At 42.5% G+C, this 25,549-nt stretch overlaps 1 protein-coding gene across 5 annotated transcripts; it reads left to right on the top strand.

Annotated features, from left to right (window-relative positions):
* Positions 1–183: 183 nt before the first annotated feature.
* Ptgr2 (prostaglandin reductase 2) lies at positions 184–25,024 on the top strand. 5 transcript variants are annotated; one of them, XM_041658090.1, is made up of 11 exons: positions 223–316; positions 2,515–2,632; positions 5,415–5,499; positions 7,640–7,758; positions 11,355–11,546; positions 11,979–12,149; positions 15,984–16,193; positions 17,929–18,050; positions 18,808–18,895; positions 21,186–21,225; positions 23,037–25,024. In XM_041658090.1, the coding sequence occupies exons 3-11, from the start codon at positions 5,463–5,465 to the stop codon at positions 23,111–23,113; spliced, it is 1,056 nt and encodes a 351-aa protein (XP_041514024.1). In that variant the 5' UTR covers positions 223–316; positions 2,515–2,632; positions 5,415–5,462; the 3' UTR covers positions 23,114–25,024. The 5 variants fall into 5 exon arrangements, with proteins under 5 accessions (XP_041514020.1, XP_041514026.1, XP_041514024.1 ...); XM_041658087.1 differs by lacking the exon at positions 2,515–2,632 and adding an exon at positions 3,448–3,476 and having other exon boundaries at positions 234–316; XM_041658086.1 differs by lacking the exon at positions 2,515–2,632 and having other exon boundaries at positions 184–316.
* Positions 25,025–25,549: the final 525 nt, after the last annotated feature.

Here is a 25,549-nt window from a genome sequence, read left to right as displayed (position 1 = left end):
CCAGCTGTTCCTTCCACCTCTCCCCGACCCTGGGGACCCGAGATTCCGTCTAAAATTCAGGTCCCTTCCTGGGAGGGAGCGCAGAGCCAGTTTAGCCCTGCGCTTGCGTAGTGTGGTTCTAGGGCAAGGGTCGTCCCGCCAGCAGGCGCCTTGCTGGTCACCAAATCTCGCGAGATCTCAAGCGGACGGTCGTGCAGGGGGGGTCACTGCATCCGGACGCCCCGCCGGAAGTCGGATGAAACCCACAGAGGAGGAGAAAGCTCCGATCCGAGGGTGACCTGCGGGCTTCCTCACCGAGCTCCTGGCGACACCCGCGGTATAGCCTGGGACGTTAGACTAGAGAATGCCCGATAAGCAGCTGTTTAAGAGTTGTCAGGGTTGGGCATGATTGTCTGAGGGGCCTCAGATTTGAGCATCTATTGAGCACCTACTGTGTGCATAGGGATATACTTAAATCTTGTCAAAAGCTCTTGGTGCTGAGGACCTAGGCACTCGGCTTGAAATTCTGGTCAGTTTCTATGAAAGTGGTTGGTAGTAGGAGCTACAGAGGAAGGTTGGGTTTCCCAGGGAAGGAAGAACCATGTAGGAATCTAACATGATGGCAGAGAGGGCAGAGGAAAGGCCAGCCGAATCCTCTGGGGGCAGAATGGTCGGACAAGATACAGCTGAACCCAAGGCGTCTTTTATAAAAAGGTGTTGGGCCTGGATTCGATTCCGCAGCATCGCGTTAGGAAGCTCATGTTGTGAAATGGTGTGTTAGAATGGGTTCAAGTGTGAGTGCCAAGTTGTGCGACCACGGACAAGTCATTCAGCCCCCCCTTATAACTTCTTGGAAGAGGAGACATTTTTAACTTCATCTTGGTGGTGTTTGAGTAGGAAGTTGAATTTAAGCAAACTAATTAATAATTCATTTTTTTCTCTACTGGGGATTGAATCCAGGACACCTACACCCATGCATGCTAAACAAATGTTTTGGGGTTTTTTTGTTTGTTTTTTTTTTTACTACTGGACTGTTATCTCCAGTTCGTTTTTCATTTTTATTTTGAGACAGGTTCTCACGAATTTGCTCAGACCTTCCTTGAACTTGCCATCCCAGTCCTGCCCAATAACCAGGATTACAAATGTACGCTATACTATATCATGCTTAGGGGAAGCAAAACTCACTCACCCAGTTTTTGGGCACCTGAAAACATTAGGAACTAAACCAAGAGGTCCCACCTGGCTAGAAACAACATGTTCTCTGCTCAGTGAGCTGGGCGCTCAAGAGGGTTTTTTTCTATGACTAAGCAGATCTTTCGGTGGTATTATTTTAGAACAGTAACACCAGTTACAAACCCACTTAATTTAACAGGCAAATGGGATTGCTGAGGCTTACCCCCACCCACCTCCACCGGCTCTGCCATGGCTCTTCCCCACTGCCCTTCTGATCTTGAATTTGGCCTGTCGTATTCTAGGTGGAAATTTTGTGAGTAAATCAAGGTTGATTGTTAAGCTGTCAAGAGTTTGGTTGTCCTTCACTAATCAGTTATATTTGGCGGGTGAAGATTTCTGATTTAAAACAGAAGGACCCGCAATGGCACCTGTCATGATGACGAGCCATGTTTATGCAGGCCTGTCATATCATAGTCATGTCTTTGAATGCTTTGCTTGTCTTCGGGGAGCTTCACCACTGAGCTACATGTGTAGTCAAGCCATAGATTTTTCTTTTGTAGATAGGATCTCTCCTGTAATCTAGGTGGCCTTCAACTTGAGATCCTTAGGCCTCAGCCTCTGGAGTTCTGGTATTACAGGCATATAGTACCCTGTTAGCCATATTATGTTGTTTTTTTGAGACAAAGTCTCTTGTAGCCCAGGCTGGCCTGGAATTTTGTTATGTATCTGAGGCTGACTTTGAACTCAGTTCCCTGGCCTCTACCTTCTTGGGATCACAAGTGGTAGGCATCACTGTTGGCTCTATTATTTTAGGGAAATAAAACAAGGCTGAAAGTAAACAAATACGAAATTTCACTGTCTGACGGTTAACACTGATCGTCGGGATCAGAACCACTGAGGAGACAAGCTTCAGGGCACACCTGCGAGGACTTAGCTTGACTTTAGGTTAATTGAGGGAGGTCGACTCACCCTCAGATTGGCACTGTTTCCTCTGATTGGGTCCTGGATTGAATAAAAAGAACAAAGCTAGTTGGACACCAGCATCCACTGTCTCTGGTTCTTGGGGTGTCTTGTGACCCTGCCTCCATCACCTGCTGTGACTTCTCCACGGTGGACTGTACCCTTGAACCGTGAGCCAGAACAAACCTGTTCTCCCTGAAGTTGCCTCTGTCAGGGTATTTCCTCACAGCCACAGGAAAGAGACTGAGGCAATTGGAACTGGTCCTTTGAAAATTCAGCCATCACAGGACAGTCTGACCAACTGCATTGGAATAAACTCGCCTTTTAATTTTTATGTGACTTCTATACATGGCAGTTCCATAGGAAATGTGCCCGGCAGGATGTGATGAAATGTACTTGTAGTTGCAGCCAGTTAAGACGATAAGGCCAGGGAAGCCCTGAACCCCAACTCGGGAATGTGAACACCCAGCAGCCCCATCTCAAAAAGAAAAGTCTCCCACGGACTAAATGACATGGTGAGGTAAGATAGACAGCACCGCATAGATTCCTGTCCTGTGCCGGGCGGTGGTGGCGCACGCCTTCAATCCCAGCACTCGGGAGGCAGAGGCCAACCTGATCTACAGTGTGAGTTCCAGGACAGGCTCCAAAGTTACAGAGAAATCCTGTCTCGAAAAACAAAACAACAAAAGATTCCTGCCCCCCCCCCCAAAAAAAGAATCTGGCCTCCTGCATGCCAGGATCCCTAGTGGGGGGTGGGGTGAAGAAAGAGAAATTGAATCTCATTATCCTCTAAATCTACCTAATCTACCTATCACTGTCAAATAGGACAAGAAGATAGAAGAAAAAGTCACAGTGAGGAACAGTCAGGACTTTACAGACAAAAGTGACGAAACAAAGCAACGGCATGCAATAGAAAGGAAAGAGAGCCCCTGCTGCAATGTGTGAACCTGAGTGCTGACGCTGGCCATCAGCTGCCAGTGTCTGGGCTGTTTGAGCACTGGATGTTAGGGGCAGGAGGCTACCTGTGCTGCTGATTCTGTCACTAATGGCACAGTATTTATGTTGTACAGAAACTTAACTGAAGGATATTTGAGTGAAACAGGATGATAATGGGATTTGCTTTAAAGGAAAGCCGGAAAGTATTTTATTCTGATGAAGAGTATCCCAAAGGAAAGAATGAGTTTGAGATCAGCTAGCCATTTCTGCCATCACTAGTGAGATTATCAGTATGTACATTAGAGAGTTTAAAAGAGTAGGATGTGTTTCTGCATTCATCATCCGACCTTACTGAATGTTACCAACACCAGACATTTAGTTTTTTCCCTTTGATCCTAGGTTTCAAGCTAGGACCTCATACATGCCAGGCAAGTGCTCTACCACTAAGCTGTACCTCCAGTCCTAAACATGTCATTTTTTACATGTATTTTATGTATGAGTGTTTGCATGTGCATCAAGTGCATGTCTAGTGCCCAGGGAGCCAGAAGAGGGTACTGGGTGCTCTGGAACTGGGGTTAGAAATAGTTGTGAGGCATTGTGTGGGTGTTAAGGGAACCCATGTCCTGTGCAAGAGCAGCAAGTGCTCTTCACAGCCGAGCCATCTCTCCAGTCTTCACGTTCTGGCGGAAGAAGAGAACTGACTCTTGCAGAAGGTCATTAACCACCACATACATGTACATCACAGTATACATGCTCCATCACATGCACACCACAGTCTCCGTGAACCACCACATACATGTACACCACAGTATACGTGCTCCACCACATGCACACCACAGTATACGTGAACCACCACATGCACACCACAGTATACGTGCCCCACTCCCACCAAAACAAGAATGTAAAACAACAAAATAAGCTCAAACCCCCGAGAAAAAGAAAGCTTGTTGGGGGCTGGAGAGATGGCTCAGCGGTTAAGAGCATTGCCTGCTCTTCCAAAGGTCCTGAGTTCAATTCCCAGCAACCACATGGTGGCTCACAACCATCTGTAATGAGGTCTGGTGCCCTCTTCTGGCCTGCAAGCATACACACAGACAGAATATTGTATACATAATAAATAATAAATAAATATTTAAAAAAAAGAAAGCTTGTTAGTAATTCTGTCACTGAGAAGGTGGGTCTCTGGGACACCCTGGCATACACACTCAGAACACAAACACGAAAGAACCTTTGAAAAATTGGTTGTATTACAGTTGAAGAGAGTTTTGTTGTTGTTGTTGTTGGCTTTTTGAGACAGAGTTTCTCTGTGTAGCCTTGTCTACAGAACTCACTCTGTAGACCAGGCTGGTCTCGAATCCAGAAATTCACCTGCCTTTGCCTCCCGAGTACTGGGATTAAAGTTGTGCACCATCATGTCCAGCTAAACAGTTTAAATTTTTTTAAATTTATTTTGTGTGGGTATCAGGGCTGTGTGTATGGCACGGCACATGTGGAGATCAAAGGGTAACTTCTGGAAGTCATGTGGATCCTGGAGATAAACTCAGGTCAGTAAGCTTGGCATCAGGAGCCTTTTCTGGTACATGGAGGCATCTTGCTGGCCAAGCGGTTAAGTTTTTAGTCTGTTTTCTGATATTTGGGATCCCATCCTGGTTGTACATGTTGGACAAGTGCTTTACTGCTGAGTTGTTTTTCCAGTCCTCGGCTAGTGTTTTTCATTTATAGCTTGACTAACTGCCTGATTCTGGAGGAATGTGAATTGGGGCTATTGTTGTATGTTTGTTTTTAATCAAGCCTTAGTAGAATGCTTAATCCTGACGGTGTGAAGACAAATGTCTCAGAATTATCCATGACACATGATGAACTTGATCCTATTAGCTAAGAATTCTGATTGGACTTAGTTACTATTTTCTCCATATGTTTACATTAGGAAGCAAACTGACAGGAGAGTATTATATGGTTTTTTAGATTCTGCTCTTTTTAGTTCATGGGTATTGGTGTTTTGCCTTTGTGTATGTCTGTACACCACATGCATGTGGTGCCTGAGAGAGAAGAGGGTGACAGATCCCCAGCACTGGCGTTGTGAGCTGCCCTGTGGGTGCTGGAAACTGAGAGCAGCCAATGCTCTTAACCACTGAGCACTCTCTCTAGCTCTTTTTAGATTCTAAATATGACCTTTTCTCTCCATTCAGAAGCACAAATGGAGTTTTAGATTTTTCTTTCCTTGGTTTTCCAAGACAGAGTTTCTCTGTGTAACAGCCCTAGTTATCCTGGAACGTGCTTTATGGACTAGGCTGACTTTGAACTCAAGAGTTGAAAATTTTTTTAATTAAATACTTCATATCTAACGATTTTTTTTATAATTACAGGATTTATTTCCTACAGAAGTCTTGTGAGGCTCCTGCACAGATAGAGCGATGATTGTACAGAGAGTAGTATTGAACTCCCGACCTGGTATGTATCGTCTGTGACAAATGAGCAGTCCTGGTCTCTGTAATCATTCCTGGAAATAGAAGAATAAAAATTGACATGATATCCATGTGGTAAACTAAGGTAGTAAAGTAAATTAAGATTAGTAAATTTCAGATCTTTAAGTTTGAGGTTAGAGTGAGTTTCAGGACAGCCAGTGCTACACAGAGAAACCTTATCTCAAAAAATAAATAAAAAAAGAAAAGAAAGAAAAAGACTAGTAAATGTGTTAGATACATTTACTTAGATACTTTATGTCATATTCCGTTTTCAGATGTCAACTTTTCTCCTTTTTTAAATACTTATTTAACTTTATTTTATATGTATTTGGTATGAAGTTGTCAGATTCCCTGGAACTGGAGTCACAGACAGTGATCAGCTGCCATGTGGGTGCTGGGAATTGAACCTGGGTCCTCTGGAAGAGCAGTCAGCACTCAGTCTCTGAGCCATCTCTCCAGCCCCAGATGTTAACTTTTCAAGGCCATTTGAATCACGGAAAGTTATATTGAAAGTGTCTAATTTTGGATTTTTCCTTGTGGTTGGTGTGACTGATTATTTACATTGGCTTTTCTGTTTTACGAGACATACACCATCTTCTGTCAATACTGACATCTCCCTGGGTCATAGAAAATTAGGTGTGGCAGCAATCCAAGTGTGGGCCCACTTTTTTGTAGTCCTGTCTTGTTGCCCGCTCACCATGTTTTCTGCCCTTGGTTTTAGTATAGTGAATAGTTAGACCTTTACATTGGATCCCATCTTGGAAATCTGATGGTTCTTGAAAAGAAGTTTGCTCTTGTTAAACATAATTCAATGAATACACTTCGGTGATGTTAGTGTCTGTTTAAACATTTTATTTATTTGGTTGGTTGGTTTGGTTGGTTAGTTTTTTGAGACATGGTTTCTCTGTGTAACAGTCCTGGCTGTCTTGGAACTCACTCTATAGACCAGGCTGGCCTTGAACTCACAACGATTCACCTGCCTCTGCCTCCCTGAATGCTGGGATTAAAGGTGTGCACCACTGCCTGACTTTAAGCATTTTTCTTATACCTCAAGTTTTCTAGTTACCTTATCTTTAAGACTTTAAAAGCAAAATAGTAAATGTTCATGTAAGCCGTTCGTCTTAAAATGAAGATGGAAAGATTACTTAACTTTTTTTGGCTTTTCTATTACTTTATAAATTTTAACTCCATAATTAAAAGTTGAGTTCAATTTTTTTTGAGGTTTTGCTCCCATGTGTACCTATGCACCCTGTGCATGCAGTGCCCATGGAGGCCAGAAGAGGGCATTGGATACCCTGGGACTGGAGTTCCAGATGCGTGTTAGCAACTGTGTGGGTGTTGGGAATCAGACCCCAGACCTCTGGAAGATCAGCAGATGCTCTTAACTACGGAGCCATCTCTCCAGTCATCCTGTGTCCCACCCTTAGCTCCCAGCGTTCTGTCCTCACTTCCTCCCACTTTTTAAAGAGGTCTCACTGTGTAGCCCTGGATGGCCTGGAACTCACCAGGCTGGCCTCAAATTCAGACTCCATAGCCTCTGCCTTCTGAGTGCTGAGATTAAAAGCGTGCACCACCACCCAGCTACACAAGAGAGTGGGATTTTTCATTTTCAGAGTCTTCCTACTTTGAAACAGCATATATTATATACCTATAATCATTTTTTTTTTTTTTTTTTTTTTTGGTTTTTCGAGACAGGGTTTCTCTGTGGCTTTGGAGCCTGTCCTGGAACTAGCTCTGTAGACCAGGCTGGTCTCGAACTCACAGAGATCCGCCTACCTCTGCCTCCCGAGTGCTGGGATTAAAGGCGTGCGCCACCATCGCCCGGCTCTATAATCATTTTTTAAAAACAAAATTAGTTTGCAAGAGTATTTCTGAACTTAAATTCAAGAGTGATGGGAACTATTTGAAAATTTATCCCGAGTTACCCTTGTTTGAATTAGAAGGGAGCACTTTAAATCCTAGGGTAACTTTAGAAAATGTTATGAGAAAGTAACTTTTCCCAGGCATGGCGCTGTGCACCTTTAGTCCCAGCATGGGATGCAGAGGCAAGTAGATCTCTCTGAGTTGGACGATCTAGGGGGGAAAAAAGCAATGTTTTAACTTCATATTTTTGCTTGAAAATCTAGGGAAAAATGGAAATCCAGTGGCAGAGAACTTCAGGATGGAAGAAGTCAGGTTAGCAGATAATATCAGTGAAGGACAAGTTCAGGTTAGAACTCTCTACCTCTCTGTGGATCCTTACATGGTAAGAAGCGGGGTGTTGTAATTGATGAAAATAATTCTGCTCTTATGTTTTAGTGTTGTTGCATCAGAATTTTATTGTGTTTATTTGAGAAATGATGTCTTTTTTTTCCTGGTCTCTTGAAACAGGGTTTCTCAGTATAGTCCTCTAGTTCTCTTGAACTCAAGAGATCCACCTGCTTCTGCCTCCCAAGTGCTGAGATTAAAGACATGTGCCACCATGCCCATCTTAACACTCACTAACACTTATAGACATAATACTTGGTGTGAAGAAGTATCTCATTGTGGGTTGTTTTCCATTTTTCTTAACGATTAATTTTGAGCATATTTCCATGTGGTTTTTAGCCACTTGTATGTCTTTGAAGAAATACCTACCTAGAGTACACAAACATCTTAAACTTGAATTATTTGGGGCTGAAGAGATGGTTCACAGCAATTACTGTTCTCGCAGAGGACCCAGGTTCTATTCCCAGTACCCACATGGTATCTCACAGCTGTCTGTAACTTTAATTATAGGGGTCCAAGTCCCTCTTCTGAACTTTTTGGCCATCAGATATACACTTGGTGCAGGAAAAACATTCATTCACATTAAAAAATAACAATAAATTTGATTAAAGAACAGAAAAATGTCTCATTTCATGGAAAATTTAAAAAATGATCTGTATTATTGAGTTATATAGTCTTTGTTTTCTAGATATAGCTAACACAATTATGGAGACTGAAAAGTCCACTAGAAAACCAGGGAGGCCTTGGCTCAGTCCAAGTCTGAAGGAGACTTGAGAACCAGGGGAACATATAATGAAAGTCTTACTCCGAGGTCAAAGGCCTGGAGCCTGCTACACTTGTCCGTTGGGAATGTGAGTCCCAGAGACCAAAGGCCAAAGAACAGCTCTGAAGTCTAAGGGCAGAGCAAAGACGTCCACTCCAGAGAAGGAGCGGATGCTTCCATATTCCAGGTGATGTTAGGTAAGCATATTGAATTACAACCCCACTGACATCCCAGATGAATAAATCATCACAGGGTTCAGCTTCGGTCTTTTGGTGAATACACAGTTATGTAGCATGAACAATAAAAACCCAGAGACAGGTATTGGGGTCCACCCTGAAGATCAGAAAATCAACACAGCCAAGCCACTAGAGAGCTCTTACTGCTATGAAATCCTCAGACTGAAAGAGAGTGAGTTCCTGTCTCATCCTGCCTTATATTCCTCTCTAGTGCTGGGATTAAAGGTGTGAGCCACCACCACCTGCGCTCCATGGCTGACTAGTGTGGCTGCTGGGATTAAAGGTGTGACTACCACTGCCTGGCCTGTATCGCTGGCTAGTCTGGCTGCTTTGCACTGATCTTCAAGCAGCCTTTATTTATTAAAACACAAATAATAAACTGGGCGGTGGTGGCGCACGCCTTTAATCCCAGCACTCGGGAGGCAGAGGCAGGCGGATCTCTGAATTTGAGGCCAGCCTGGTCTACAAGAGCTAGTTCCAGGACAGGCTCCAAAACCACAGAGAAACCCTGTCTCGAAAAAAAAAACAAAAAACAAATAATATTGCACTATACAGTTGTGTAGGTGTCGTTTGTTGAAAAGACTGCACTCTGCTCCTGATACCTTTGTTGAAAATCTGCTGTGAGCTGGGAGGGGGGTCTCACACGTGCACCCCAGCACTGGGAAAGCTGACTGTGAGCTGGGGGGGTCTCACACGTGCACCCCAGCACTAGGAAAGCTGACTGTGAGCTGGGGGGTCTCACACGTGCACCCCAGCACTGGGAAAGCTGACTGTGAGCTGGGGGGTCTCACACATGCACCCCAGCACTGGGAAAGCTGACTGTGAGCTGGGGGGGAGTGTCTCACACGTGCACCCCAGCACTGGAAAAGCTGACTTTGAGCTTGGGGGGTCTCACATGTGCACCCCAGCACTGGGAAAGCTGACTGTGAACTGGGGGGGGGGTGTCTCACACGTGCACCCCAGCACTGGGAAAGCTGAGGCAGGAAGGTCACTGCAGGTTTGATGCTAGCCTGAATTACAGTGAGACTAAAAAATAAATAAATCGTAAATCAGTTGACCATTAGAGCATTTACTTCTAGATTCAAACCTTATTCCTTTAATATGTGTATTTATTCAAATGTGCCTTGTTACCTTGATTATTATGACTACAGTGACTTTGGAAAGTAGCAAGCATGAATCTTCCAATTCTGTTTTTGTTTGTTTTTGTTGTAGTTGAAAGGTTTGTTTGTTTGGTACTTTTTTGTCAGTTGGTTTTTTTTGGGGGGGGGGTTGGTTTTTCAAGACAGGATTTTACTCTTTAACTCTGGCTGTCCTGGAACTCATTTTGTAGACCAGGCTGGCCTCGAACTCACAGATCTCCACCTGCCTCTGCCTCCTGAGTGCTGGGACTAAAGGCGTGTGCCGCCACCACTGCCCAGCTTAAAATGTTTTATTTGTGTGTGTGTGTGTGTGTGTGTGTGTGTGTGTGAGTTGGCCAGAGGACAACTTGAAAGAGTCTGTTCTCGGGGGGCTGGAGAGATGGCTCAGAGGTTAAGAGCATTGCCTGCTCTTCCAAAGGTCCTGAGTTCAATTCCCGGCAACCACATGGTGGCTCACAACCACCTGTAATGAGGTCTGGTGCCCTCTTCTGGGCTGCAGACATACACACAGACAGAATATTGTAAACATAATAAATAAATAAATATTAAAAAAAAAAAGAAAGAGTCTGTTCTCTCCTTTTACCATTTGAATCCTGGGGACCAACCTTAGGTTGCTAGACTTGGTAGCAAGCACCTTCACCTGCTGAGCCATCCCACCAGCCTTACAAAATAAGGGTCATCTCCCCTTCCATCTTTGAGTCTGTAAACAATTGTATTAATTATACCCACTGAACTGTCTCTCCAGGCCCACCCTATGTGTTCTGTTTACATGTGGAGACCAGAGTACAGCTGTGCAGCCAGTTCTCTCCTCCCACCTTCATGTGGGTTCAGGGATCAAACTCGGGGTGACTGGCTGATAAGCAAGCATCCAGGATCCACTTGGCTCCGCCCCTCGCCCCCCCACGAGTGCTGAGGTTGCAGATACACACCCAACAATGAATCTTTAAAACTTTCAGAAGGAAAAGATGGGCCCTAGGTGGTTTCCTTAATGAATTCCACTCATTTTAAAAATTTTAAAGATGACATTTATGAATCTGTGTTTTTGTGCATACTTGCATGTGCACATACATGACTGCCAGGGCTCACAGGTGGAGGACAGAGGACACTGATGGTTGGTTCTTTCCTCCTTCCATCATGTGGATCCTGGAGACTGAACTCAGGTTGTCAGACAGGCTTGGTGACAAGTGCCTTTCCTGCTAACTGTCTCAAAGGTCTTACCGATGTGCTTTTTTATGCCAGCACCACACTGTCTTGATTACCATACTCTAATTTAGAACAGATCTAAATTTATTTATTTATTTTCAGTTAGGCTTCTTTACTGGTAAGAGCTAGGTATATGGTTTCCCCAATTTTTGCAGAGTAAAAAAAAGGGGGGGTATAGCGCAAGAGAGGCTTACCTGCTTTTCTTTCACTGGGTAAATTGAGCGTCCCTTAATGAAGGCCTTCTTCTCCCCAGCGCTGTAAGATGAACGAGGACACTGGCACTGATTACTTAGCGCCCTGGCAGCTGTCTCAGGTGGTTGACGGTGGCGGTATTGGAGTTGTGGAAGAGAGCAAGCACATACATTTGGCTAAAGGCGATTTTGTGACTTCTTTTTATTGGCCCTGGCAAACCAAAGCCATTCTAGATGGGAATGGCCTTGAAAAGGTGAAGTATAATATAAAACTTTCTGAGTTTTCTTCCTTTATTCTCATGTCTACATTCATATTACTTTGTGAGGGAGGGACTAACATTGGATTAGGTCCCCAACTCTCTGACCTCACTTAGTATCACCTTAAAGGTCTTGATGCAGTATACTTACAGGGAGGGCATAGAGATCTGACAGAGGGAGTTGGGTGTGGACACTAGTCATTCTTTAGCTCTGACTTCTTGGCTTAAAACTGTGATTTCAGTATTGCTTAAAATGGACTTTTTTTGGGGGGGGGGTTCGAGACAGGGTTTCTCTATAGCTTTGAAGCCTGTCCTGTAGACCAGGCTGGCCTTGAACTCACAGAGATCCACTTGCCCCTGCCTCCCAAGTGCAGGGATTAAAGGTGTGCGTCACCGTCGCCTGGCTAAAATGTACATCTTTTATTTCAGGTAGACCCACAACTTGTGGATGGACATCTTTCATATTTTCTTGGAGCTATAGGTATGCCTGGTCTGACTTCCTTGATTGGGGTACAGGAGAAAGGTCACATATCTGCTGGATCCAATCAGACAATGGTTGTCAGTGGAGCAGCGGGTGCCTGTGGATCTTTGGCTGGGCAGGTAAAGTCTCCAAAAATTACTTGACTTTTCTAAAATAGAAGGCATAAGCAGATCACAGAATCCATGTGTACAATTTAGAATATAAAACTGAGGGCTGGCAGGGGGAGGGGAGAGGCAGGGAGGGAGCAGAGAAAAATGTAGAGCTCAATAAAAATCAATTAAAAAAAAAACAACTGAGGGCTGATGACATAGATCAACTGGTAGAGCGCTTGCCTACCATGCTTGTAGCTCTGGGTTTGATCCTTAGCACCACATAAAACAAGTGTGGTGACACCTGAAATCTCAGCACTTACAATGCAGAGGAAGAAGTTCAGAGTTCAAGGCTATCCTCTGTTACTTAGTGAGTGCAAGCCCAGCCTGGACTACAGAAAAGTTTGTCACAAAAAGTAACTAATTTTAGAGTTAGCCATTTGTAAGTTCCCATGATACAGCAAATAACCTCATACCTACGCATATGCAAGCAACACTGATTAAACTTAATTAAAGACTGAAAGTGGGAGGGGCCTGTTACGGTGAAGGAGGAAGTCAGAGGACCGGGAAAGGTGAGAGAGGGAATGTGGTCGACTGTAACCAAACTATAGGATACACATATATGAACTTGTCAAGGATAAAAATGATCTTAACTAAAAAGATTTGTTATTTTTGTTTGATGTGTTTGTGTGAGCACATGCATGTATGTTCGAGTGTCAGATCCCTTGGGACTAGAGTTACAAGTGGTTGTGAGCCTCCTGATATTGCTGTTTCAAACCAAACCCAGATCTTCTATAAGAGTAGTAAGTGCTCTTAGCCACTGAGCCTCTCTCCAGACTTCTTCTTTAAAATTTTTATTATGTCATTATTTTGCACATTGTTGGCAGAAATGGTATTATTACCTGTTTAGATTCTGTTAATAACAATATGAAAAACCAGGTTTTTGTGTCTCTTTCTCTGTTAAATAAAATAGATGTGGCAAGTGTTAGAGTAGTTCTGTCATCTGTATAGGGATAGAAATCTTAGAGATCCGTCTGTAATTCCTTGAAATAAAAGATAAGCAGGGAATAGAGAGATGGCCCAGTGACCAAGAGTACTCATTGTACTTGCAGAAAACTCAGGTCAGTTCTCAGCACCAGAGTAGCTACAGGTCAGTGCTGCCTTCTGGCTTATTGGACACCAGGCATGCACACAATACACATACATACATGCAGCCAAAACACACAGATAAATACATCTTCACAAAATATGATGAAGAGGGGTGTTGGGTTGTAGCTCAGTGCTTTGAGCCCTTGCTATGCATGCATGAAGCTCTATGTTCAGTTACCTGCACCAAACAACAATATAAAATCAAACTCCTATTTTAGAAAAATTAATATGAATTCTTCATCCTCAAGAAGGTTATTTATTAATGTATATTTTGAAATGGAGTCACTTGTCTCCCTGGCTGACCTCAAACTTACTATGTAGCTTAGACCAGCTTTGAATTCCTATTTCTCCTACCTCCACCTTCCAAGTGCTGACACTGCAGAAAGCTATTGAATTGTAGGTATGTAATAAATGTTTTGAAAGAACTGTAGAAAGTTCAATGTTTTATAAATAGCAGCAATATTAGTTAGTCATCTCTTTGCTGTGATAGAATGCCTGCCCAGGATGGAGGATTTTATTTGGTGCACAATTCCAGGGTGCACAATTCCAGGCTCCAGGTCATGTTGCATCAGCACTCAAGACACAGAAAGCAGCGAATGCTTGCACACAGCTTGCTCTTTCCTGTGTATTCAGTGAGGTACTCCTACATTCGGTGGGTCTTCCCTTTTCAGTTAACCTAATCTGGATTAGTCTTCATAGACGTGCCTAAAGGTCTGCTTTCGTGGTGGTGATTCTAGATGTTGTCAAGATGACAGTTGAGATCAGCCATCACAGTAGCTGTGGTGGTTTGAATGAGAAATGCCCCTTTGAACACTTGTCACCCATTTGGTGGTGCTGTCTGGCTGGGAAGGGTGCAGCCTTGCTGGAGGAAGTATGTCTGTCACTAGGGGTGGGTTTTGAGAGTTCAAGGCCTCATCCTACTTCTAGTTTGCTCTTTCTTCTTCCTGCTTGTGGCTGAAGATGTGGTCTATTTCCTGCTTCTGCCACCATGCCCGCTGCTTGCTGCCTTGCTTCCCTTGGGAAATGTAAACCCAAATAATCTCTCTCTCTTTAGTTGCTTTTGGTAATGGTGTTTTATCACAGCAATAGAAAGTAACTGATACAGTAGCTTTTTTTTTGGGGGGGGGGGGGTTCGAGACAGGGTTTCTCTGTGGTTTTGGAGCCTGTCCTGGAACTAGCTCTTGTAGACCAGGCTGGTCTCGAACTCACAGAGATCCGCCTGCCTCTGCTTCCCAAGTGCTGGGATTAAAGGCTTGCGCCACCACCGCCCGGCTACAGTAGCTTTTATAGTATGGGAAACAATGTATTTTAGCTATTGTTTGTGTTCTCCACAGCCCTGAAAATTATTGAATTTTAAGAGTGATAGCTTGGGTCTGATTACTTATTTTAAAAATTACATTATTCTGACCTGATAGTGTCACTGAAAAAAAATTACATTAAAGTTGTAAGTTTTAAACTACATTTTTTTTTTAAGGATCACATTATCTGTTCTCAGTCTCTTTGGTTTTAATTTTTTTCTCTTTTCATTTCATTCTTTTTTTTGGGACATAATCTCTTTATGTAGCCTTGATTATTATGGAACTTGCTATATAGAACAGGCTGGCCTTGAACTCATAGAGACACTTGCCTCTGCTTCTGAGTCCTGGGATCTAAGGCGTGTGCCACCGCATTTTAAATGTTTAGTCTAAAGCACTGTAATCAAACCTAAATTGTGATGAGTTGTTGGACTAGATGTCCAAACATCAGGGGAGAGTTGCTCCAGACACCATTCACATAACCACAAATTGATGCAAAAGCAAGGGTCCTTCAGGTTCGGGATATGAAGGACATCGATAGCTGTTACAGCCCATCTTTTAAAGTGAAAAACCACAGACACAAGGGGGGACCTGTAGGTTGTTTTCCAACTTACTGGATTGGCTTATTCAAAGGGTTACTAGCAGTGTTTGGTCTATTCCAGGGCAGGAGAGGAGCTGCATGGTCAGGTGATAAGGGAGAGCATCTGTGGTCCATCCTGACCTTTGGTTCAGTTACTAAATTAATACATCAGGAACTGAGTCAACATCTGTGGGTTGTATTTGTCTCAATTCCCAAAATGGAGTTACATTTGAAGATTATTCTCAAGGACACAGGGGGATGAGCAGTCCAGTATGTGTGTGTGTATGTGTGGGCGACTGTCCCTTTTCCAAGATAGAGTGAGTATAAGGTTTTAGAAAAATGTCTTAGGGTTGAGGGAGCTTACAAATGCATTTAGAGTCTTTCAGAGTGCTGCCTTAGGGTGAATCTGGATGTGATGGAACATCACGACCAAAAGTCACTCGGGGAGGAAAGGGTCTATTCTTATACTTCAAGGGAACAGTTCATTACTGGGGGAAGTCATGGCAGGGACCCAGAGACAGGAGCTGAGGACTACTATTGACTGCCTTTTTAATCAACTCCAGATCCACCAGCCCAGGGGTAGCACCACCCACAACGGAATGGGCCCTTCCACTTCAAACACTAAAGAAATGCCACTACAGGCTTGCCTACAGTCAGATTTTATGGAGGCATTTTCTCAGTTGAAGTTCCCGCCTCTCAGATGATGCTAGTTTGTTTCAAGTTGACATGAAAATTAGCCAGGGCAAATATTCTCTTGTACTTGCAATATCTTGTGTTCTTTGACATTTTTATGTTTGTGTGAATATAAAGCCATTTAATTTTCAAACACTTCCTCCCTAGATTGGCCACCTGCTTGGCTGTTCCAGAGTGGTGGGAATTTGTGGAACGCATGAGAAATGCCTCTTTTTGACTTCAGAACTGGGGTTTGATGCTGCAATTAACTATAAAAATGGGAATGTGGCGGCACAGCTCCAAGAATCGTGCCCAACTGGAGTGGATATCTACTTTGACAATGTTGGTGGTGACATCAGTGATACGGTGATAAGCCAGGTGGTTTGCTGGTTTCATTCCGTTATAGATCCAATACTTTATTTTATTCATTGTGATATTTTTGCTTGATACTGAGGGAAGCTATAAAAGTGTAGTGTTCATTTTGACAAATTCCATGATTATTGTGTTTAAGTTATACAGAAGATCTTGACACTTGCTTTCATTTTATTCCACATTTGTGTTCTGAATTTCAGTTCCTGCCTTGTGATATATTTTCACCTTCAGTTTACTTTTGTGAAAAATTAAGAGTTACACTTCTGGAATACTGAGATTCTGTCCTGTATCTCACCAACCACCAATCACCTAACAGCCATAACCCCTGAGTTGGTAGGGAGATGGTTTTCATAGATTATCAATGTTATATATTTTTATTGACAGTGTGGTAAAATATCAACAGTTGATAATAAAAATAAATAGATATTGACTATATGTAAAATTGCTTGCAGTTGAGATTATATTATTTAAATCTAAAGAAATACATGGTCGGGCTGGAGAGATGGTTCAGTGGTTAAGAGTGTGTACTGGTCTTGCAGAGGACCTGGGTTTGAATCTGTGTGAGCATCCATGTCAGGCAGCTCAAACTACCTGTATCTCAAGCTCCAGGGAGAGCTGGCACTTACGTGGATGTGTCAGTTGTGGGGTGTCCACCAGAGAAGACTACTTGAACATGGGTTTAAGCCAATAGAAAGTCTTTATTAGATGGCCCATGTTTGGGTCCCAGTGTAGCCTCAAGCCTTTTTCAGGGTGAGCTTTTAAGCACAAAAACCATATCCTGGGTTGACATACTTCAGGTAACAAGAACAGTTAATCAGAAGCAGAACTACAGAAGCCAAAAAGCAAGGTTAATACATTTAGGCTTTCCCAGAACTATGGACTTTGATGGATTGGGCTTTTGTTTTGGCAGGTGGGGCTGTCAAAGTGCGGAGTTTAACAGCCTAAATGTTACTTCCATCATGGAGTCAGCTGTGGTAAAGTCTCGGGACCTGCTAAGGTCTGGGGACCTGTTACAGCACCTATACAGATTTACAGACCCACACATATACATATAAAAAAAAAGCTTTAAAAAAATAGACATACTAGCCAGGCAGTGGTGGCACACACCTATAATCCAAGCACTTGATAGACAGAGGCAGATGAATTTCTGTGAGTTCGAGGCCAGCCTGACCTACAAGAGCTAGTTTTTACAGGATAGGCTCCAAAGCTGCAGAGAAACCCTGTCTCGAAAAACCAAAACCAAACAAACAAATAAATAAAATGAACATAGTACAAAAAAGCAGCAAGGTCACTGGCAACTAATGTAATTCTTTTGGTGATCAGCAAACTTTTATTCTACATTCCTTCAGAGTGGACTTAATAAAATCTGTAGGGGCTAGAGAGATGGCTCAGCACTTAGAGTTCTTACAGCTCTTGTGAGTGACTGAGTTTGGAACCTGGTACCTACATCAAGCAGCTGAAAACCATCTGTAACTCCAGATCTAGGGAGATCGAAGGCCCTCTCCTAGCCTCCACAGGCACCTGCATGCATGTGGTGAACATAAAGTTTATGGATGTATGTGCATGCGTGTGCACATACACAAATAAATAAAAAGTACTTCTACATAGGTAAATCTCCAAATAAATGAAACTAATTGAAAAAAGTTTAAGTCTGGTAGTTAAATAGCTTTCATTGATGTAGTCCTAAATCCATCAATAGGAAGGTGGCTGAGGGTGTAACTGTCAGTGTTTCTCTGTGCAGATGAATCGGAACAGCCACATCATCCTGTGTGGTCAAATTTCTCAGTACAATAAGGATGTGCCTTACCCTCCTCCACTGTCCCCTGCTGCAGAAGCAATCCAGAAGGAAAGAAACATCACAAGGTGTGTGCACGACCTTTCCCTTACTACGCTGTCACAGGGGCTGGGGTTGTGGAGATGAATTTCATAGGTGGGAAATGTATTCATTTATAGTTTTTTTCCTTATTAAATATAATTGAAAATTTTTTGTTGTTTTTTGTTTCGTTTTTGATTTTCGAGACAGGGTTTCACAGCCCTAGTTGTCCTGGAACTTACTCTGTAGATCAGTCTGACCTCAAAGTCACAGAGATCCGCCTGCCTCTGCCTCCCAAGTGCTGGGATTAAAGGCGTGCGCCACCACCGCCTGACTGAAAAGTATTTAAAGAGGTTCAATAATTAAATTTTGGTTAACTGTTTCTCAGAAAATAGATACTTGGCTTTGATTGGATGAGATCATGTGAGGCTAGGAAGGAATGTTATCTATAAATGAAAAATCACAATGCTGTTGCCAGGGTTATAGATGATAAGCAGATATAAACAAAGTTTGCTGTACTTATTCCTTCACTACACCTAAAGCTGAATCTGACCAGACTCGGCATGGTTTGAGGCTAGTTTAAAGACAAAAGGGATTACCAATTTGAAAGATTTGATTGTGTTCATTTGTTTGTTTCTCTGTTTAACAGCCCTGACTATTCTAGAATACTCTTTATAGACCAGACTGGCCTTGTACTCAGAGATGTGCCTGCCTCCGCCTCCCACTAAAGGCCTGTGCCACCACTGCCCTCGGGTTCTCACTCTTGAAATATTCTCTAATCATTATTCTTTCCTTCTCTGTTTACAGAGAGAGATTTACCGTGCTAAACTATAAAGATAAGTTTCAGCCTGGACTTCTCCAGCTGAGTCAGTGGTTTAAAGAAGGAAAGCTAAAGGTAAACCCTCTTTTGTTTTTTGAAACCAGGTCTCCTGTGGCCCAGGCTGGGTCTGAACTTGACAATTACCTTGAACCCTTAATCCCCTATCTCTCTGCCTCATTGGTGCTACAATTCTAGGCATGCTCTACCGTGCCCAGTTTATGTGGTGCTGGGCTTGAACCCAAAACTAACCAAGTACTCTACCAACTGAGTCACATCCCCAATCCAAATTTCTATTAACAATAAAAGTATATTTCTGCTGCCATTTGGCATTCTTTTTTTTGAATTTACTATAGCAAACATTGGTTTCATTACAAAAGATTCCTACAAAAGATTGGCTAGAGAATTGGCTCAGTGGTTAAGAGCACATTGCTCCTGCAGAGAACCCAAGTTTGTTTTCCGACTTGTATGTCAGGCTGCTCACAACTGACTGCAACTGCAGCTCCAGGGGCTCTGTGACCCTCTCTGAACCGCCTAAGTAACTGCTCACACGCACATACTCCACAGAGACACACACATAGACACATAGTTTAAAAAGTTAATCTCTGAATATAATTTCCTCCCAGATGACCATAATCTTCTGATCGAGAAACACTGTTATTAGCTTTATGCAACATTTTGTTAAGCTCAGGGCTGTAGAGGCTCCTGTGATTAAGAACACTTACTACTTTTGCAGAAGACCTGATTTGGTTCTCAGCACTGACATGGCTGCTACAAGTTGTCCATAACTCCAGTTCCAGGGGATCCAGTAACCTCTTCTGGCCTCCCAGGGCACCAGGCACACAGTGGTGCATACATGTACATACATCTGTGCATGCAGGCAAAACACAGATAAAATAAAGCTAAACAATTACTAAGCTTTATTCTCCATAGACTAGTTACAGAGTCAATAGGTATGTCTCCTGAAATCTAAATTTGTAATGTTCATTAATTTAACAAGTATTTGTGGAACTGTACTGAGGAATTCTGATTTCTTTTTTCATGCTATTTCTGGATGTTCTGTCTACAAAAATTTTTGTATACCACTTGCTTGCCCTGGTTCTCACAGAGGACTGAAGAGAGTGTCAGATACCCTGGAACTGGAGTTACAAGTAGTTGTGAGCCGCCATCTGGGTGCTGGGAATTGAACCTGGGTCCTCCGAAAGAGCAGCTAGTGCTCTTAACTGATGAGCCATCTCTCTAGTCCCAGAAATTGTGCTCTCTTAAAAGTCACATAAGCACATACCAGAATGTTCTGTGGATATTTTTAAAATGAGAATTGGTTAAATTTTATGTAACTAGAATGAGTTAATACTACATTTTAGAAAGTACAGAAAGCAGTTGTAAACTCAGTAGTACAATTACGTTACTTCAGCTTAATATAATCTATTTCCTTATAATTTTTATAGATTTAAGTAAATATCCTTTTAATATTCATTTCCTTTATGGTTATTCTGATTTTAGTTGTTGGGCAAAATTAGAAGTTTTTTTGTTTTGTTATGAAGACAGTTCTCTGTGTCGCTTTAGCTGTCCTGGAACTCACTCTGTAGACCAGGCTGGTCTTGAACTCAGAGATCCACCTGCTTCTGCCACCTGCCCAAGGACTGGGATTAAGAGCATGTGCCACCACTGCCTGAAATTAGAAATTATTTATCTGGTATCCAGATAAGATGTTCTTTAAACCTGAAAATGATAGGCAAACTTGTATATGTGTATATACACTTAGATAATTTTTTTCCTAGAGGGTGTAACTTGGTAGAGTGTTTGCTTAGCCTGCATGAAGACTAGTCCACCCCAGGAGGGGGAAAAAACAAAACAAAACTGGGTGTAGTGGCAAGGCCTGTCATCCCAGTACTTGGAAGGTGGAGGCAGAAGAGGGTCATAAATTCAAAATCATTTTCAGCTAAATTGCCTGTATAGTTTGTTTAAGATTAGTGTGGGGCAGCAATGAGATGGCTCGGTGAATGTGGACACTTGCTGCCTAGTGGATGAACTGAGTTTGATCCGCAGAACCCATGTGGTAGAAAAGTAGTAAGAACTGATTTGGGCATGGTAGTTTATGCCTTTAAACCAATCAGTAGGCTAGCCTTGTCTATAGAACGAGTACCAGTTGTCCTCTGACTTCCACATGCATGCTACGACATGTGCATTCACCCACAAAACAAATAAATGTATAATTTTTTTAAAGCAATCAGACAACAGGAATATAGGATTAGGATTTTACTGAAAAATGGTGCTATCCATTTTTATACTGTATGCAAAATCCTAAATTGCATTGTTTCCTTTTATGGAAACCATTGACTCTAAATCTAACTATTTTTGATTACAGATCAAAGAGACTGTGATAAATGGATTGGAAAACATGGGAGGTAAGATGAGTGAAGATTTCTTCTACGTATGTGCTCAATGCATGTATTGATTTTTCTTTTAATGCTACTTTCAGGTATTTTTTTCTTTTTATGTTCTAGAGAATGAACCTATGGCCTCTTTCATGCTAAACACACTTTACCACTGTGCTAAACCCTAGCTCCCCACCCCTTTTCTTTGTGGAGACACCGCAGAGCTGTGTTAACACAAAGACTGTGCTTTTGTTTATGTGGTGATGGAACCTTGTGCATAGCCAAGGCTGAGCTACGTCTTCTTTTCTTGGCTTTGTTTTGTTTCTCTTTTTTTACAGGGAGAATGGGGATGTAGCAGAGCTTTTCTGAGTCTGGGTCTTGTGTAGCCCTGGTTGGCTCTGAATTTGATAGGTGACTGAGGCTGACCTTAAATTCCTGACCTCCCAAGTGTTGGAATTACAAGAATTTGCCACCACACTCATCTTACTTATTGCTGAGGCTGAGGATACAGTGGGTAGAGAGCTTGTCTACCATAAATGATACACAAATCATGCGTATTAGCAACCACTATAACCCCAGAACTCAGATGGTAGAAGCAATACAATCAACTCAAGGGCCTTCTCAGCTAATGAGACTGTTTCAAATATAAATTAATATAAAAATAAATAAACTGGGTGGTGGTGTGTACGCCTTTAATCCCAGCACTCAGGAGGCAGAGGCAGGTGGATCTCTGTGAGTTCGAGGCCAGCCTGGTCTACAAGAGCTAGTGCCAGGACAGGCTCCAAAGCTACAGAGAAACCCTGTCTTTTTTTTTTTTTTAATATTTATTTATTTATTATGTATACAATATTCTGTGTGTATTCCTGAAGGCCAGAAGAGGGCGCCAGACCTCCTTACAGATGGTTGTGAGCCACCATGTGGTTGCCGGGAATCGAACTCAGGACCTCTGGAAGAGCAGGCAATGCTCTCAACCACTGAGCCATCTCTCCAGCCCGAAACCCTGTCTTGAGAAACAAAAAACACACCAAAACAAAACAAAAAAACCCACAAAAATTATGAAGAGATGACTCATTGGTTATAAGCATTTGCTGCTCTTTCAGAGAATCGGGGTTCAGATCCTGACACCTACATGGCAGTTCATAACCAGTTCTAGGTGATCCAGAGCCCTCTTTGGGTCTCTATTGGCACCATACACATGTTGTACACTTACATACGTGCAGCAGGCAAAACACTTATACAAATAAAATAAGTCTCTTGTGTGTGTGTCTTGCCTGCCTGCATGTTTGTACACTAAATGCATGCCTGGTATTCATAGGGATGTGCGAGCCACCACATGAGTGCTGGGAACTGAGCCTGTTTCCTCTGCAAGAGCAACAAGACTCTTAGCCACTAAGCTGTTTCCCCAGGCCTAGATTTATTTATATATATATACTTGGGCCAGTGTTTCTATGTGTTCTGTTCTGGAACTCACCCTGCAGACCATGCTACCCCCAAACTCACAGAGATCCACCTGCCTCTCTCTGCCTCCTGAGTGCTGGGATTAAAGGCGTGCACCACCACCACCTGACCCAGTGATTTTTCTTTTTAGATTTATTTTTTTGCCAGGGCAGTGGTGGCACGTACCTTTAATCCCAGCACTCAGGAGGCAGAGGCAGTGGATCTCTGTGAGTTCGAGACCATCTGATCTACAGAGAGAAACCCTGTCTCAAAACAACAAAAAACAAATAAACAAAAGGCAGAAAAATCACTGAAGAAATTATTCAAACTAATTTTATGTGTTAGACCTCTAACAAACATATAGGAACATTTCTCTTTTCAGATGACCTATTCTTTTTTTTCAGTTGCGTTCCAGTCCATGATGACCGGAGGCAACATCGGGAAGCAGATCGTCTGCATTTCAGAAGAGTCTTCTCTGTAGTCTGCGTTATCTTCATCAAGGAAGCCCTACATTTCCTACTGTGCACTAAGATTCTTAAGACACATTTAAAAAATAATCTTACAGTACAGACTTAAGTGTAATTGTAATATTTTTAGTAACATAACCTTATTTTCAATATCATATATTAACTATATATCTAACATGTGATTGTTAACCATAATACAATGGTTCTCAACCTGTGGGTTGTGACCCCTTTGGAGTCACTACCAGATATCCTGCATATCGGATATTTACATTACAATTCATAACAGTAGCAAAATTAGTTATGAAGTTGCAATGAAATAATTTTATGGTTGTGGTCCCCACAACATGAGGAACTGTGTTAAAGGTCGCAGCATCAGGAAGGGTGAGAAGCACTGCCACAATAGGTTTGGTATCATCTGTTCTTCTCTATTTTATTTTCGAGACAGGGTCTCAAATACAAAGTCCACACTGGCCTCGTACTTGTGATTCTTGTGGCCTGTCTCCTGAGTGCTGGGATCACAGGCATGTCCCACTATACCTGACTTATTTTCCTTGTAATAATAACTAGTAATAATAATTATTTTGGAGATGGGTCTGTTAGTGTAGCTCAGGCTGGACTGATTCCTCAGGTTTCCCACTGCCAATTATCTCTGGGGTTCCAGGCATGTGTTACTCACTATACTTGGCTAATTTTGTTTGTTAAAACTCATGTTACATATATTTGTATCAAATATTTAAAAACTCTTGGATAGTTAATACAACTGTTAATTGATCATATGTAGACATATCTTTAAGTTATTTTTAAAACTGAGTGAAAACTCTAATTCTAAGGTCAGAAGCGGTTAACATCTGTTGAACTGGGGAAATTTTTAACATTATTCTTAAAGTGAGAGTATTAGGATTGAGATAGGCTTTCCATATTTCACGCGGAAGAGAGACTTTAAAAGTCTCTATGTACCTATGTGTCTTGTCTGTCTGTACACCACATGCATGCCTGATGCCTGCAGAGGCAAATAGAGCACTGGAGAGAGTTTTGAGCCACCATGTAGGTGCTGGGTTCTTGAATGCAGGTCCTCTGGTAGAGCAGCTGCTGAGCTATCTCCCCAGCCTGCCCAAAGAGAGGCTTTTAATGGCATAAGCACGTAGGGTTGGGGGCAGCATTGGGAGTATCAGATTGAGGAACAGTTTAGGGGTTGAAGAGAAGTTTTGGGTTGGGAGTGGTATGAAGAGATAAATAACGTCAGCTGGGTTGATGAGAGCTCAATAGACCAGATTTTCACCCAGCAGGCTGTGTTCTCCCAAATTACTGACTACGTAGCAAGCCTAACAAAGCTTGTGTTAACTTTAGGAATATTTTTGAGACAGTCTGTTATGTAGCTTGCTATGTAATTCAGGCTGCCCTGGAATTTACAGATCTCTAGCTGCCTGTTGACCTCTGGAGTGCGAGTGGTAAAGGCCTGTACTTTGGGAAACTTTGGAGGGCAAGTAGATATAAACATCACTTGGAATTTTAGTGATTAAAATGGGTTGGGGGAGTGATCAAGGCAGAACACTGTTCAGGGGGCCTTAATTCCCAATAGCAACCCCCACTCCCAACTCGCCCCAAGTAAAAAAGCTTCAGAAAATAGTGGTGGTGGTGGCACACACCTTTAATCCTAGCACTCGGGAAGCAGAGGCAGGCGGATCTCTGTGAGTGCAAGGCCAGCCTGGTCTGCAAGAGCTAGTTCCAGGACAGGCTCCAAAAGCTACAGAGAAACCCGGTCTCGAAAAACCAAAAAAAAAAAAAAAAAAAAAGCTTCAGAAAATGATAGGACAAAGTAAACTAACCAATGGTTGTAGACATGTATATTCTACATATATTGATGTTTTTATTAATTGTAACTCAACCTTTAGAAAAGTAAAATTGAAGATGTTTTCTAAGTGTGATTTAAGACACTTTTTTACACAGCCAATGTATTTTATAGGTGACACTTGTAATAAATACATTCAAACTGTATTAGTAATCACTCAGTCCAGTTTTGCACTGGTCTAACCTTGTTTTATATACTTGCTCTAGACCAGTTTCTTTCTGGAGGGTTCTTCATTCTTCATATGTTGGTAACTCCCAAATCTACTTTGTTTTTTGTTTTGTTTGGGGTTGGGTTTTTTGGGACAGGGTTTCTCTGTGTAATAGCCCTAACTGTCCTGGAGCTAGCTCTTGTAGACCAGGCTGGCCTCAGACTCACAGAGATCTGCCTGCCTGCCTCTGCTGGGAATAAAGGTGGGTGCCACCACCGCTAGGTTTTTTTTAAATTCTTACTTAAACTTTAGGACTTTAGCTCCTAGTAAACATTTCCTTGCCATCCCAAGGTTTCTTTTCAGATGCTATGTAGCCCAGTTATCCTTGCCACAGCAATCCTCAACTGGGTACACAGCATGGAACTGTGTACCAAGGAATTATTTCCACCCAGA

The sequence above is a fragment of the Microtus oregoni genome, unplaced genomic scaffold, assembly GCF_018167655.1.
Source record: "Microtus oregoni isolate MIOR12 unplaced genomic scaffold, Mior012 000009F_ref0000495, whole genome shotgun sequence".
Taxonomy (NCBI): domain Eukaryota; kingdom Metazoa; phylum Chordata; class Mammalia; order Rodentia; family Cricetidae; genus Microtus; species Microtus oregoni.
The sequence above is the reverse complement of the archived record's forward strand: the minus strand, read 5'-3'. Positions and strand labels throughout refer to the sequence as shown.